Source organism: Ostrinia furnacalis, unplaced genomic scaffold (assembly GCF_004193835.3).
Source record: "Ostrinia furnacalis isolate ACB-3 unplaced genomic scaffold, ASM419383v2 OfSCF5007, whole genome shotgun sequence".
Taxonomy (NCBI): Eukaryota; Metazoa; Arthropoda; class Insecta; order Lepidoptera; family Crambidae; genus Ostrinia; species Ostrinia furnacalis.
Window position 1 is genome coordinate 1,054 of NW_021135246.1, and position 14,209 is coordinate 15,262.

Below are 14,209 nucleotides of genomic sequence, written 5' to 3' on the forward strand. Positions count from 1 at the left end.
AAGACTTCAGAGCTACCTACTAACCTAGTCTTGAAAGTCGATATTTACAGAACAAAACTGCGACATCGTCATAAATGTAGATTAATGTAATGTTGCGGCCGCTTCCGTGCCTGGCACTGGAATCGAATCCGGCAACAATAACCACAATGCCATAGAATACTAACTTTTACCGCACAATGCCGTTCATTGTACAAAGCTTAAGAATTTTGAAATCGTATGACATTTTTATGTGTAGTCAACAGCACATCGGACTATACATGTTTGTTGCAAAATAACCTGTATTACGACGAGATAAGATCGCTTGTTCCCAACGAGTCACAACACCCCTATTCGTTAACCTTTATTTACTTACTCTAACCTTTAGATTACTTCATTATTTTGATTTTTTAAATGTATGTCCATACTTGTACCCTCTTTAACGAGGCTCACGAGTACCCTCATTCATGTGGCAGGAGATTATATCGGCCGACATTTTATTATGACATAAAAATAAGTTTAACTATTAATATCTACCTTTGTTTTTTTTTGTCACTGAGAGCTGGGATTTTACTGGCAGTTGTCAGTGATAAGGTTGCTTTGTAAAAAATATTGAATTATTATTTTAAGGCACATAAAATTAAATACTATTGCATCTGCTCTGCATCATACTCGTAAATATGTTGTTAAATAACTGCCATTTTCTGGAGAAAAAAATAGTTTCTTTCAATCAGCTCATTGCAGTGTGCAAAATAAATCTAGTGTAAAATGACAATCCACCATCATAAACCAATTGCAAATCGTTCATAAAACGAAGTAAAATGAGATTACTTTTATAAAAAAAAAACATCCTGTAACCTGTAAATATGCCAGAGTTTTCTACTTCAGTGTGCTTACCATGAGTTTACGTTAGGTGTGCTCGCTAGCGACTGCGTAAAAAAATGACATTACTTGTATGACATATTGTTCAGCGCCCCTAGCGGCTACTTTCAAAAAACAAAATCTTCATAGAGATTTTTGACGTACTCGCTAGCGAGCACACTTATTGTAAACTCATGGTAGGTACACTGTTTGTTTATTCAATTACTTATTGTACCTACGCATAAAAGCACACAAACTCGTCAAATAGAAAGCGTGGGCAAAAAGAAAGTAGCATCTCTCGAGATGCCTACTTAATTAATTAGGTGTTTTACTTCTTGAGCCTGAAAAATTACGTAGCTTTGTATTTTAAAATACTTGGCGCTCTAGTAAAAGCAAACGAATCCTTGAAAATGATATCTCTAAGTTAATTGCAGCATTTCTTTTTAGCTCTTGTCTTAAAGCAACTCTAGGTAAAGCATTTTATTTAGATTTTTAACCCACTAAAATTATTATTAAATTAATTAAACATAGTAGGTACTTATGCCTAATTCGTGTTTTTCGTATTAATAAAAACTGGTGATTCTGGAAACCAATAAGACTGAGAAACATTGACACGATTTACGCGCTTAATTTATAAAATGTGTTTTTCACGGTATAATCTTGAGATCATCGAGACCAGTTTTATGTCATATTTTATTTTATTCACAAAATTGCCGAAATTTATTAGAACGGGTAACTAAATAAGTGCCTTTGCTATGACTTAAATTAAAGTCTGTATTTCTCTTTTTCTATTTAGCTTATGAAGGCTTAGCTTTTAGGTGTACTGTAACACCTAAAAAGCTCTCAAGTTAGCATGCAATCATTTAACGCCATAAACCAGCTAACACTAAAACTTCTAACACAGGTTTAAAAATCTATATTCTTTTCCTATTCTCATAAACACTGTAATTTCTTACCTTCATTGGGCGCTAGTTAGAGTTAGCACTGCGAGCATTTCCGTGGGTAGGGTTACCAGGCGTCTGAATAAAGCCGGACATAGGTAGGCTTTAAGATCGAGTGTCCGGCCAAATTAAACGGTGGCCGGCCTGTCTGGCTTTTGATAGGTTTTACATTAACCATTCACTCACGCACGATTCATTAGCATTTAATAGTTTTATGGTAAATGATAGAAAAGCCTAGTTTTACGTAAATAAAGACGGAAAATCACTACATAGTATTAAACATAGTCGCATTCCGCTGTCTGTCCATATGTATGCTTAGATTTTTAAAACTACGCAATGTAATTTGATGTATTTTTTTTAATAGAGTGATTCAAGAGGAAAGTTTATAAATGTATACTTAGCACCCGTGCGAAGTCCGGGCAGGTCGCTAGTACTTATAATTTAGGGTGTCCTGGCATTTTTAGCCAAATGTCCGGTCAAACTGGCTGGTCTGTCCGGCTGTTAGGTTAGACGACGTGGCACCCCTATCCGTGGGCCGTATCAAGGCGTTGGCAATTTTGCTGCAAGCAACAGGTATCGCAAATTATGTGGTTTACGTCCCCGGTGCTGCCAGTAGCCACTCGATCATTTAATTTACGTGCATTCGCCAAGAAGTCGGGTTTTCATGCATACTACCTACTAAACACTCACTGAATAAGTGCCTTGGCAGAGCTATGCAGTCAAATTGATATTGAGTGACCTTTTTTAGTAACATTTTTTATTGTTCGTTCGTTCGTTTCAGCCTCAGATCAATGATCTGAGGTTTCAGCCAAATGACGTCCACTGCTGGATAAAGGCCTCCTCCAAGGTTTTCCACAATGCACGGTCCTGCGCTGCCCGCATCCAGGCTCTTCCCGCGACCTTTACCAGATCGTCGGTTCACCTAGTAGGAGGCTTGCCCACGCTACGTCTTCCAGCCCGTGGTCGCCACTCGAGAACTTTTCTGCCCCAACGGCCATCATCGTCTCTACGAGCTATGTGCCCCGCTCACTGCCACTTGATTTTAGCAATTCTGTGAGCTTTTAATTTTTTATTGTAATTTGAGTTTGTGTCTCTATCTTAATGTTGTTGTTAAATAAATGATTTTTCTTTATCTTTCTACTAACTCTAGGACAGCGTAAAGTTAAATGCAGCATCTTGTTAAATAGGTATTTGCAAAAAATATGTAACAAGTCTGATGTTGACGACTAAACCTTTGTATCAGTTCAGTTCAGTTGCCATAGTTTGGTGTATTAAAGTTGAAAAAAAAAAATAACTAGATATTTTTACTTTTAAAACTTCGGTGTGTAGTTATGATGATAAAGTAAAACACTAATGGAATGTAAATGAAAGAAGAAAATAATGTAGGTCTAACATAATTTCCTGTAAAATGCTGAAAAATCCAGCAGAAATATTTTGAAAAACCTTGCGGAAACAATTTATTCAGTACACCACTAGTTTACTGCTCCATTGGGTTCCTAATGACCTGAGTTCGGACCGTTTTATTGCCAGCACGTTATAGCCTTTATTCCTAAGCCAATAAGACACATCTCCGGAGCAGGTGTTGGGCATGTAGATATGATTTTATGGCAGGAATTCTGGGAAAATTATGGGTAACCTGGGAATTTTCGGTTTAATACTAGTGTACCTGAAAATGTCTAGACATGTAGCCAATATATGACAAGTACCATAGAGGTCAATGAAGGCATTTTAGGAAGATAGGAATGATTGTGTTTAGAAGGCTTGTATTGTTTTAAGAGAAGTTAGATCTTCGACAACCAACTATCCAAGTACTTATTATGATATGATTAAGTATCGAAACGGGAATTTTACAAGAAACTTAATAATATCGTTGTTCGTGACTAGCTTCGTGGAAGCTAACGTCTACACGTACTCAGGGGAATTTGAATAAAGTATAAAAGTTAAAAATTTGCATTAAAAGTTTAACCTCCGGTGGAGGTTGTATTCTGCGCCGCAAAGATAAAGTGCAGATATTTTAGAATAGAAACAAAAAACTTATTGGCCAGTAGAATTAGATTTTAATGGCCTATTAGCTGTAATTTTAGTTGAAGCAACAACCTAACTAACTATAAGCCCTTTTATTAATTCGACCAATAATTTCACAGTTAATTAAAGCTAAGCAACTCTTCTTTATGAGAACGACTATCGTATAAGTACAAGAAAGAGAAGATACTACAGAAGGAAATTCACAAGCTATCAACATTGTCGGAGCCGTTTCATACAATACCGTCACTTTTGAAAAAAAAAAACATTTTGTTTTTATTATCTTCATCATCATCATCACCAGGTCATTTAGTTTCCAATACACAATATACGATACTCTCTAATTAACCAGAGGCAAATCAAGGATTTGGCTTCACGACATCCACGGGAAGAGTGGAATTGTTGATTGTTTGTCTACGTTCTGAATACGGAAATTGTCGCAAACATTTTCCCGTAACAAGACATGTATTAAGGCATATGATAGGGCAGTCCAACGTAGCTCTCTTATTGCGGAGGAATTTCTGGTAGTCACCGTTGCCTAAATTGTAAAATGAAAATACTTTTTTTATTTTACATCATAAGAATATTCTAATAGGGAGAGAAGCCTAGCGCGTGGACGCCTAACTGACGAATGTATCGGCTGTCAGTAAGCCCAGGGAAAGAATATTATTTCCAACAGGTTATTTAAGTGTCCAATGTCCATTGCAAAAGTATGACACTCTAATTGATCAGAAGCAAATCAAGGTTTTGGCTTCATGACATTTTTTTTTTTTTTTTTTTTTTTATCCACAACGAGGAAGCTCTTGACCTGTATCTCACCTGATGGTAAGTAATGATCAGGCCGAAGGTGGAAGCGAGCTTCACCCGGAATCCTCAACCACGGAGGAACTGGCTATCTTACTCTAACTGCCGAATTGTTGTTATGGCGACAGACTTAGGTAAGATGGTGGTAGCTAGCCAGGCGGACTTAGAATAAGCCCTACCACCAACATCCACGGAAAGAGGGGAATCTGTTGATTGATTAATACCTAAGTACTCGTAGGTACGTCTTGAATCCGGAAATTGTATAATGAAAGATACTTTGTTGAATCAGCAAGTTTATTTACATCAAAAAAAGATTTAGAAGCTGTCTACATTAGCCAGGGCGGGCACCAAAGCCTCGTAAATCTCGATGCCCCTAAGGTACGTCCCCGCGTGCAAATTTTCGTCGTGCGCGTGCAGCATTGGGGTCGTGCGCGCCATGGGAGAGAATCCTAGTGCACGGACGCCTAACTGACGAATGTACCGGCTGTCAGTCCCGCCAGGAAACGTTCGCGGCTTCAGAGAGATGTTCCTGGAATTGACCACGATTATTTTTATTCACACAAGGTGGACTGACGACCTCATAAAGGCAGCAGGAAAGCGCTGGATGCAGGCCGCTACCAACCGGCTATTGTGGAAATCATTGGGGGAGGCCTATGTTGAGCAGTGGACGTCCTATGGCTGAAATGATGATGATGATGATGAAGGGGCTGATCTAGAAATCATTAGGGCATCAGCAGTAGACGTCATGTGGCTGAAATGATGATGACGATTTTCAGTACGCTCACATTGGCCAAGCTATCGGTGGCACATTTTCTACTAATTGACACGCTCATGTCCTCAATATTAGTGACGCAGTATGATAAAGTCAGTTATAATGTAGGTATTGATAGAGCTTTGCTGAAATAATTTTGCGATGAATATTTCATGTATTTTTTACGATGAAGCTTTTTGCAACGGAAGTAACAACTACCTACTTATTTGCCATACAAGTAGTTCATTGCTCTACCAAAACAAATAAAGATGTTTTACTGCCATCTTGGTTTGCATATCGTGATTGTTTCGATTAGGTTCAATAAAATCGACATCGTAATTCAATTGTCATCGCATGATCGCGTTACGTCGACATGCCATCGTTACCATTCTATTAAACGTCGAAATATGCATGAACGCCAAATAAAATGGCAGCAATGTTTTAACGGAAACATCCAATTCGTTTATTTGATTAAACAACCACTAGCTCAATCGGCAAATATGGCTGCAGTGCGAAACACTATGTATCGTTTTTAGTTTTCAGTTCAGTGAGAACAGAATGCAAAACGTTTGTGATTTTGCAACGGTTGTACAAACAAACGACAGGTTTTATAAAAATAAGTTTCTTTTTAATTATTAGTATCTGACTCTTGGTCCGCACCTACTCTTGGTAGCTAATTTTTTTTTACTATAACATAATATGTTGCTCTCCACGCTGAGCTCATTTTCCGATATAAAATACTTAAGTTATTTTTTAACTCTTGTGTTTAATAAACTCTTGTGAACTTGTCTCAAAAAATTCGACTTGAGATTTTCGTAAAACCTGCTTATCTGGACAGGAACCACTGCGTCCTGCACTGTCTCTCATTTAGGACAAACGCTCAAATGAAAATTTTAAGCACCGCAAAGAACCCAACCCCCAAGGGTCGGTTAGAAAATCTTCTATGATGTCTACTCTTCAAAAGTACCTGACCTAGCTTTATGAAACAAAACATACTGCGATACAGGTAGGTGCTTACTCGTACGGGTCGTACGTGTACAGGCGATAGGACATCAAGCTCAAGTAAACGTCGTGTTTTGAGTCCCTTTGCTTTCAGTTTCCTTTCTAAATACCAGATAATAATACTAAAAAGTACTCACAGTTTCTCAGCAGCCTCCTTGAAGGCCAGCCAGAAGGGGTTGGTGTTGTCCAGAGGAGTGGACGCCACGTAGCAATCCTTCTGAGCGAAGGAATACGTGACGTCAGCACCCGCTTCGGCGCACCAGCGTTTGATCTGGCAAGGAAAAATGATTAGGCTAGATGACAACATTTCAATTATTTGTCCGTCATACAGATAAATTAGAAAGTATTAGAATCTTAATCTTTATTTTCTTACATAATGAAAACTAACATATTTAACATTTCTTACATAATTAAATTAACAGTGCCACATCGAGTTGAAATGTCGCGTGGCGTCACTTTTGAGTAGATTTTTGACTCAAAAGTGACGTCACGCAATATTTCAACTCAATATAATAGGTACTGTAATGATACGAATATACATACATATAATGGAAAAATACGTGCCCAATATTTTTTTATTATCTGTCTGACGGACTAAATAGAATTTCGATTTCATTACCCAGTCATCATCCTAATTCCTACTACATAATTTTATCACGTAAGATGATGCATTTTAACATTCAGTATTGCTGTCAGATCAAAAATGCAGGCGTAGGTACTTCTGGTATTATAAATTGTGCCAAAATTTGCATATGTATTACGTTTTGACGTGTTGTTTAACATATGCAGAGAATTTATGAAAAATGCGGGTAGCTACAAGTTACAACACGAATAACGTACCTGTCATACTTTTATTTGCATAAGTTCAGACTGAGTGAAACTTCCCCCATGGATTTTCTATATTTTACCATTTTGCATGAATACTAGCTAATTTTTTTTATGCTAGACATGGCAGGTCTTTGACCGCAATCGCACCTGGTGTTAAGTGAGATGCAGTCTAGGATGGTACATATCTGCCCTGTAAATTAAATCTGTAGGTCAAATCCTCCCTTTTGTCTCTGTTAAATAGGGAAGTTGGATACACCAGTTAATTGACTATTTTGGATGAGCTGTCAAATTGTGACACACGGAATGTCGGACTATGACGTCACCAATTCGCGATCTAGATTAAAGTGTATTTTGTAAAGAAGTTGTGTCTTGTAATTATTGCATATTGATGTCGTTCTCCTGTATTGGAAACTAGTTCAAGTGGTTTACTTTATGCCTTGTTATTATTACACTCTGTAAAACCTTGGTTTTCCTAAATAAATAAACTAAATGACCCGATGATGAATAATGATGATGATAAGCTAATGAGGGCTATCGTTTTTATACTTAACAGTTGGCACCCCTGGCGATTGACAGGACCTTACTCTACAGTGGCGCCATCTTGATGAGTGCAAATGCGATAGTCCTCCTACCACTTTAGCGCTCACAAGTTGGCGCCACTGCTGCACTGTCTTCGCTACTAGCAAGTGACAGGACGTTACTTTACAGTGGCGCTAACTGGTGAGCGCTAAAACGATAGCCGCCCTCATTACCATGTCCTCGAACTGCTGGTGGTCCACCGACAGCGCCAGACGGATGTCGAAGCAGACCGACAGCTTCTCCGGTATGATGTTGTCGTGGATACCGCCCTGTTGGAGAATAAATGATGTGCTTGTTATAGAACGAAGCTCAAACTCGATTTAATTTCAAGCACAGAACCTTTGAAATGTACTTATTGTAGAACGAAGGTCAAAACTCCATTTAATTTAAGCAAAAATTGAGCCTTTTGATTGGTTGAATTTCAATAACTACATAGGTAAATAAGTTTTTTTGGGTTAGTAGTAGTTTCGCACGATTTTCCTTCGCACAAAAACGTCCCCTATCAATAATATTTTAACGCCTACTAAAAAAATTTTTTTTGAAAGGGTACGTTTCGCACATTCGTGCCAAGGAAAATCGTGCGAAACTACTACTAACCCAAATCTAATACCAAAATTGATAGAAATTAGGTTCGTCTAAATCTAAAGCGAAAGACTTTTTTTAATGCATACCTTCTTGTTATTTTAATAGATTCAGATTTTTTTTATGAAAATTCTATTTTTAAAATGTTTTGTAGTTGAAGGTACTTTACATTCTTCTGAAACTCCAGGGAATCGTACCTAGAGACTCTTGTCGAGAATGTCTCAAATACAAAGATAAATAAAGTCGCACTGACATGAAGCTGGGTGAGGTTGACAGAAGTGACGTCGCCGATGGTCAGGCTGGGGTCGTCTTCCAGCTTCTTCTTGGACTCCCCGCGCAGGTCCATGAACTTGTCAATGATGTAGCGGATCTGGAAAGATAAGCGCCATTGAGCATAGATAGATAGATATAACACACTGTATTCAGGGGCGTAGCGACTAAGGGGCAAGGCGGGGCAGTGCTCCGGGGCCCCCAAGCTCAGATACGGGGGCCCCGTATGATACGGGCCGTATCCTTACCAGAAAATCTCAATTGAACTGAACTTTGAAAACTCCCATTTTCAATATAAATAGAGAGAAATTCGAAAGTTGTATCAAGAGTAAGTAAGCTTAATGTCAGTAAACTTGATAAAACCTAACCAGTTTAGATTGCAGTGGTGCCCCATTTTTTTATTTGCCCCAGGGCTCTTAATTACCTAGCTACGCCACTGACTGTAATTGTACACCACGCAAGAAAATATATTGTTTTAAACTTTCATGGTCACAAACATAATAATTTATTATTGACGGGATTGCTACTATGTACCTTAATTTCAAGTCTCCGATATTTCGGCACTGTTGCAAGCGCCATGAAATTAAGCTACACGGTAACATAACAATCCCGTCAATAATAATCACACAATATAAGAAAAGAAAAAGCAAGAAATATACAAAAGGTACGGCACAATTTAGGCGGTCTTGTCGCTATAAAGCGATCTCTTCCAGACAAGCTGCAAATATTATAAATGTAAAAGTTTGTAAAGATGCATGGATGATGGATGTTTGTTCCTTATTCAAACTTAAACTACTGGACCGATTTAGATGAAAATTGTTTAGGTATAAAGATTATTTTTGAGACCAAATTTGGTTTTTAACATTGGATAGTTTTATTCCGGTTTTGCTTATGTATGGTAATGCTTTCTATGGCAGATTGACAGACCGAAACTCACGCGGGCGATGCCGCGGGCAAAAGCTAGTATAGGAAGTTTCAAAATAATAAAAACACATACATTAATCGATATTTATGATTATTATGCACATTGGAAGCGTAAAAAGCACGAACAATATTTTTTTAATGTAGACAAAAAAGATTTGTCAGAAGTGGGATTCGAACCCACGCCCACAGAAGTGGACTGCGACCTGAACGCAGCGCCTTAGACCGCTCGGCCATCCTGACATGATGAAGGCGGTCGAAATTACTCTTTATTATCGCCAATCTAATATGAACAAAATATTAATGATCTATCAACATTATTAATTTAATCCCAAAATCTATATAAAAGAAAGTCGTGTTAGTTACTCCACTTATAACTCAAGAACGGCTGAACCGATTTAGCTGAAAATTGTCAGGGAGGTAGTTTAGAGCCAGGAGAAGGACATAGGATACTTTTTATCCCGTTATTTATTGCCATTAAGGCGGAACAAAGTTCGCCGGGTCAGCTAGTAAATAATAATTATTACATACAATATTTAGTAATAATGTAACCATGAAATTGGTATTGCGTATGCATTTATAATCTACTATATAAAAATAAGTCGGGTTTTCCTTCCTGATGCTGTAACTCCAGAACGCACGAACCGATTTCCACGGTTTTGCATTCGTTGGAAAGGTCTCGGGTTCCGTGAGGTTTATAGCAAAGCAAATTTAGGAAAATTTAACAAACGAAATTCCACGCGGGCGAAGCCGCGGGCGGAAAGCTAGTAGACAATAAAATTAGATTGACATAATACTTTACCATGTAACTTTAAAGCTGGGTTGCATCACTTTAACAAACGTTAAAAATCTATCAACTTCCATACAAAAAACACCTGTTATCGTTACAGTTACGGTTAAAATTAGGTGGTGCAACTGAGTCTAGTATAAAAGTTAGGACTGGTTTAATCAAAGGTGCGGCACAAAACGTGCTGTTTGTTTTTTACCCGATTTAAAAAAGAAGTTTCTCAATTCTTCTGTATGGCTAAGTTGCATCAGCTCACTTTAACCATGACCAGATTTTTGACGTTTGTTAAAGTTAAAGTAAGATGGTGCAACCCAGCGTCAGAATTTATTATTTGTTCACTGACAGATATCAAGGCAGATTAACAAAGATTAATTTAATACCATTAAATAGTAAAAAGAAAATAAAAGACAGTTTTATAACTAATTTCGTTAAGTATTTAGTCACCTAAACTAAAAGTCTTGTTATCCAGTACTTGTTTTAAACACAACTGTAAAATTTCCAATTCTGTTCATTGCGGCGATTCTGGCAGTTTTACGACTCGCGAAAATTATTCGCCGACCGTTAATTAAGAATTGTATAAATGTAGCACAATAAAAAGTCGAATGGAGATGAGTTTTTAAGGGTATTCGTTATGCATGAGCATGTGAGGTATGCAGTTACTCTGAAAGTTATTATGTGAGTAAAAGTTGTAAATGAATTATTTTTTTAAATTATAATAAAGTATAACAAGTGATCCCTTCATTTAGATCAGGGATGTTACGGATATCCGTAACTGAAACTATCGGATATCCGAAATAAAAAAAAAATAAAAAAAATATCCGTAACCGAAACCGATTCAGAAGTTACGGATAATCTGAAATTATTTACTAACCATAACCGTAACCGAAACCGGTATAATATTATTCTGATATCCGTAACTGTATTCATAACCGAAACTTCATATCCATAACATCCCTGATCTAGATAGATATTGAGAGGCACTCATTATTGCATTACTTACACAAAACTACTGCAGAATACCAATGGCCGTAAACGTCCTCTCGAGTAAATTATGGCCTCATACTGAGCAGAGACCTATTTGGCACTATGTATTTTTCTACTATTGTTTTTTTTTTGGAACCAAAAATATTTTTTCTTTCTTTCTAAAAACTGACAGTTCCTAATATAAAAAGTTTGAAAGGCACAATTTGGCAAAGAGTACCTGCACATTTCCATGCAGATATTAGGAGGTCTTATCGATAGGAAGTGATCACAAAATTCACTAATTAATTCAGTTATCTGTTTTTATTATAATACACATTTTCGAGCCATATGATTTGATTGTCATAGCCATAGATCCACCAATGGGACAATGAAACTATATCCAATACGCAAATTAGCACTAAACTTAAGCTTATGTAATTAATGCATTCTGTAAGTGCCGAGATAACGCACGCGGTCGATTGCGGGATCTATACAACCATAACAAGCTTAATATAATAATATGTATGTGGTTTGCAGTAATACATAATTATACAGTGAGTTTGGGATGGGGCTAGGGATAATTTAAGGCGATGTTATTATGTCAATTTTATCGACAAAAATGCCCCCAAAAACGTGCCCGTCAAAACTGATGTTTTTGACAAAAACTAAAATTCATTATTTTTTTTTAAGTTTTTTGGTCATTATTTTTCATTTTTGTGTTTTTTTAATGACACATCATTATTGGCTTACAAATGCATTTTTTTATATATCTGTAAGACGGGCACATAAGAAATACAAACAATTTAAAGGTAGAGTCACATAATAAATTAAGCCCCCCCCCCATTCCAAGACGAGGGAGGTGGTCCCACATATGGGGGCATTTTTGTCGATGAAAATGACATCACAACATCGCCTTAAATTTTCGCTAGCCCTATCCCAAACACACTGTATACGAGTACGTAATTCTATTTTATATCTCCCCCTTATTAATAAACAGTTACATCCGGGATGAACACTGGATTAAAATGTCATTTCCATACTAGATAACAATTTAAACCGGAGTTTAACTAAGGTGTAATTTTTATTAATAAGGGGGTCTGTGTTTTGCTGTATAATGTTGTTGGTAAATCTTAAACAATAAATAAATAATCTGAATCCCATCAAAAATAATACTTGTCAAAAAAACCAAGTCTCGCAACTCAGTTGTTCTACGGTAAAAAGTTGTGAGATCCATGTAATACCAAGTCCAGGCCAGGAAATCTTTAACGTTTTACATAAATATATTGACTTGGCCATCGCATGAAAACACGTGTAAATTAAATTATTTAGTGCGATGGCCAAGTCAATAATTTATGTAAAACGTTAAAGATTTCCTGGGCACTACCGTGCCCCCAAATATTTTAGTTTTTCCTTGATTCATACACCAAACACTACTTATATTCCAAATTTGAAGCTTCTAGGTCTGCTAGAAGTATGAACTTTTTTATACGCAATATCTCCGCCGATTATGAACCAATTTGAACGATTATTTTTTTGTTGAATAGGTATTATGAAAGGGTGGTTTCATGCGAATTTGAAGAAAATATTTCACCCCCAAGGGTGAAAAATTGGGGATGAACTTTTTTATAATATACATTAAGAATATGGTCTCAATGTACTGCCTACCTTCAGTGGTAACATCAAGGTAATAATTAGTTAACTAAAAAGCAAGAAATAAGTAAAATTTTATAAAAAAAAATAAAACCGACTCCAAAAAACCTACACTAAAAAGTAGAAAAATAATTACTAATTACCTACTTATTTATTAGGACGAATTATTAATATTTATGTGGGTATACCATGATTGATACTTTTGGAGTCGGTGCAGGCAAACTTTACATGTTTCATAATCTTGGCTTTATAGGTTTTTTGGAGTCGGTTTTATTTTTTTTAATAATTCTTTTTATTATTATTGACTTCGAAAAGAAGTTTTGGAATTGGTGGGTATTTTTAGCTAGCAAATTGAAAATAAATATTAAATGAAATAATGATTTTTATGCTTCCTATTGTGCATGAAAATGTTAATAAGCTGTAAGCTGCTGTGCGCATGTGACAGCGTGTCAGCATCAGACGTGAGCCGGATTATTGTTGAGGTTAGAGGATTTAGCTCTGAAATGTTGATGAGCCATTTTATTTAGAAATCTAAACATGCATTTTTATTTTTTAGTGTTACATAATTTTTGAAAACGTATACGCAACGTACAAGCACATGTCATGTGTTAGTTTTAAATTAAATAAGTAAATATGTATAGGTAGTAAGTAGAGTCAACTTGTTTGATCTGTCTAATATTATAATCTCAAAAGTTTACTCAAAACTAGTGAACTGATTTTGATCAAGCTTTACACTGCTATTATATAAAACTCATACTACATAGGAATAGTCAATTTACTTATATTAGCTGTTGCACAAAAGGTTCTTTTTTGGGTTTAGTTAGCAACTTATAGTAACTTAACCTATTGGACAAATGCTATCTTTAAATACATGTTAATATCTTCCCAAATTATATTATATTATACGAGTATATTCATTTAGTCCGTGCGTAAAATACCGCGGTTCACACGCTTCGTTAACTTAACTCGGTTTCAGTTCATTGCGGTAATGAACGCGAAAATTTACTCTCTCCCCGAGCCAATATACATAACATGGTAAATTATTTTTAATACAATGTTGGCTAATTAACAAGCTTGCTTGTGTCAAGTATGCAACACAAACGATGTCACAAACTTGCATTTACTGCTCTACTTAAAAGTATGTGCACTGTTAGGAATTGGGATAAAAAGGAGTAAAAATGATACCCGGGCTCAGGGAAAGGGCTATATTAAGGAATAAGAGGAATAAAGGAATACAGGGTTTTATTAGAAGGCACAGACCGATGACAAGAT

The 14,209-nt window shown here is 36.5% G+C and overlaps 1 protein-coding gene and 1 non-coding gene across 2 annotated transcripts; both read right to left on the reverse strand.

Moving 5' to 3' along the window:
- Nucleotides 1–4,916: 4,916 nt before the first annotated feature.
- Nucleotides 4,917–8,716, reverse strand: LOC114360423 (aminoacylase-1A-like; the record flags this gene model as incomplete). The annotated part of the gene is made up of 4 exons (XM_028315137.1): nucleotides 4,917–5,133; nucleotides 6,495–6,628; nucleotides 7,938–8,033; nucleotides 8,600–8,716. Coding segments are annotated over 4 exons (561 nt in total), but the record flags the coding sequence as incomplete, so codon positions are not given.
- A 980-nt stretch (nucleotides 8,717–9,696) lies between these two features.
- TRNAL-CAG (transfer RNA leucine (anticodon CAG)) lies at nucleotides 9,697–9,780 on the reverse strand. Its single transcript has one exon. It is a non-coding gene; the product is annotated as a tRNA-Leu (tRNA).
- Between the last annotated feature and the right edge of the window lie 4,429 nt (nucleotides 9,781–14,209).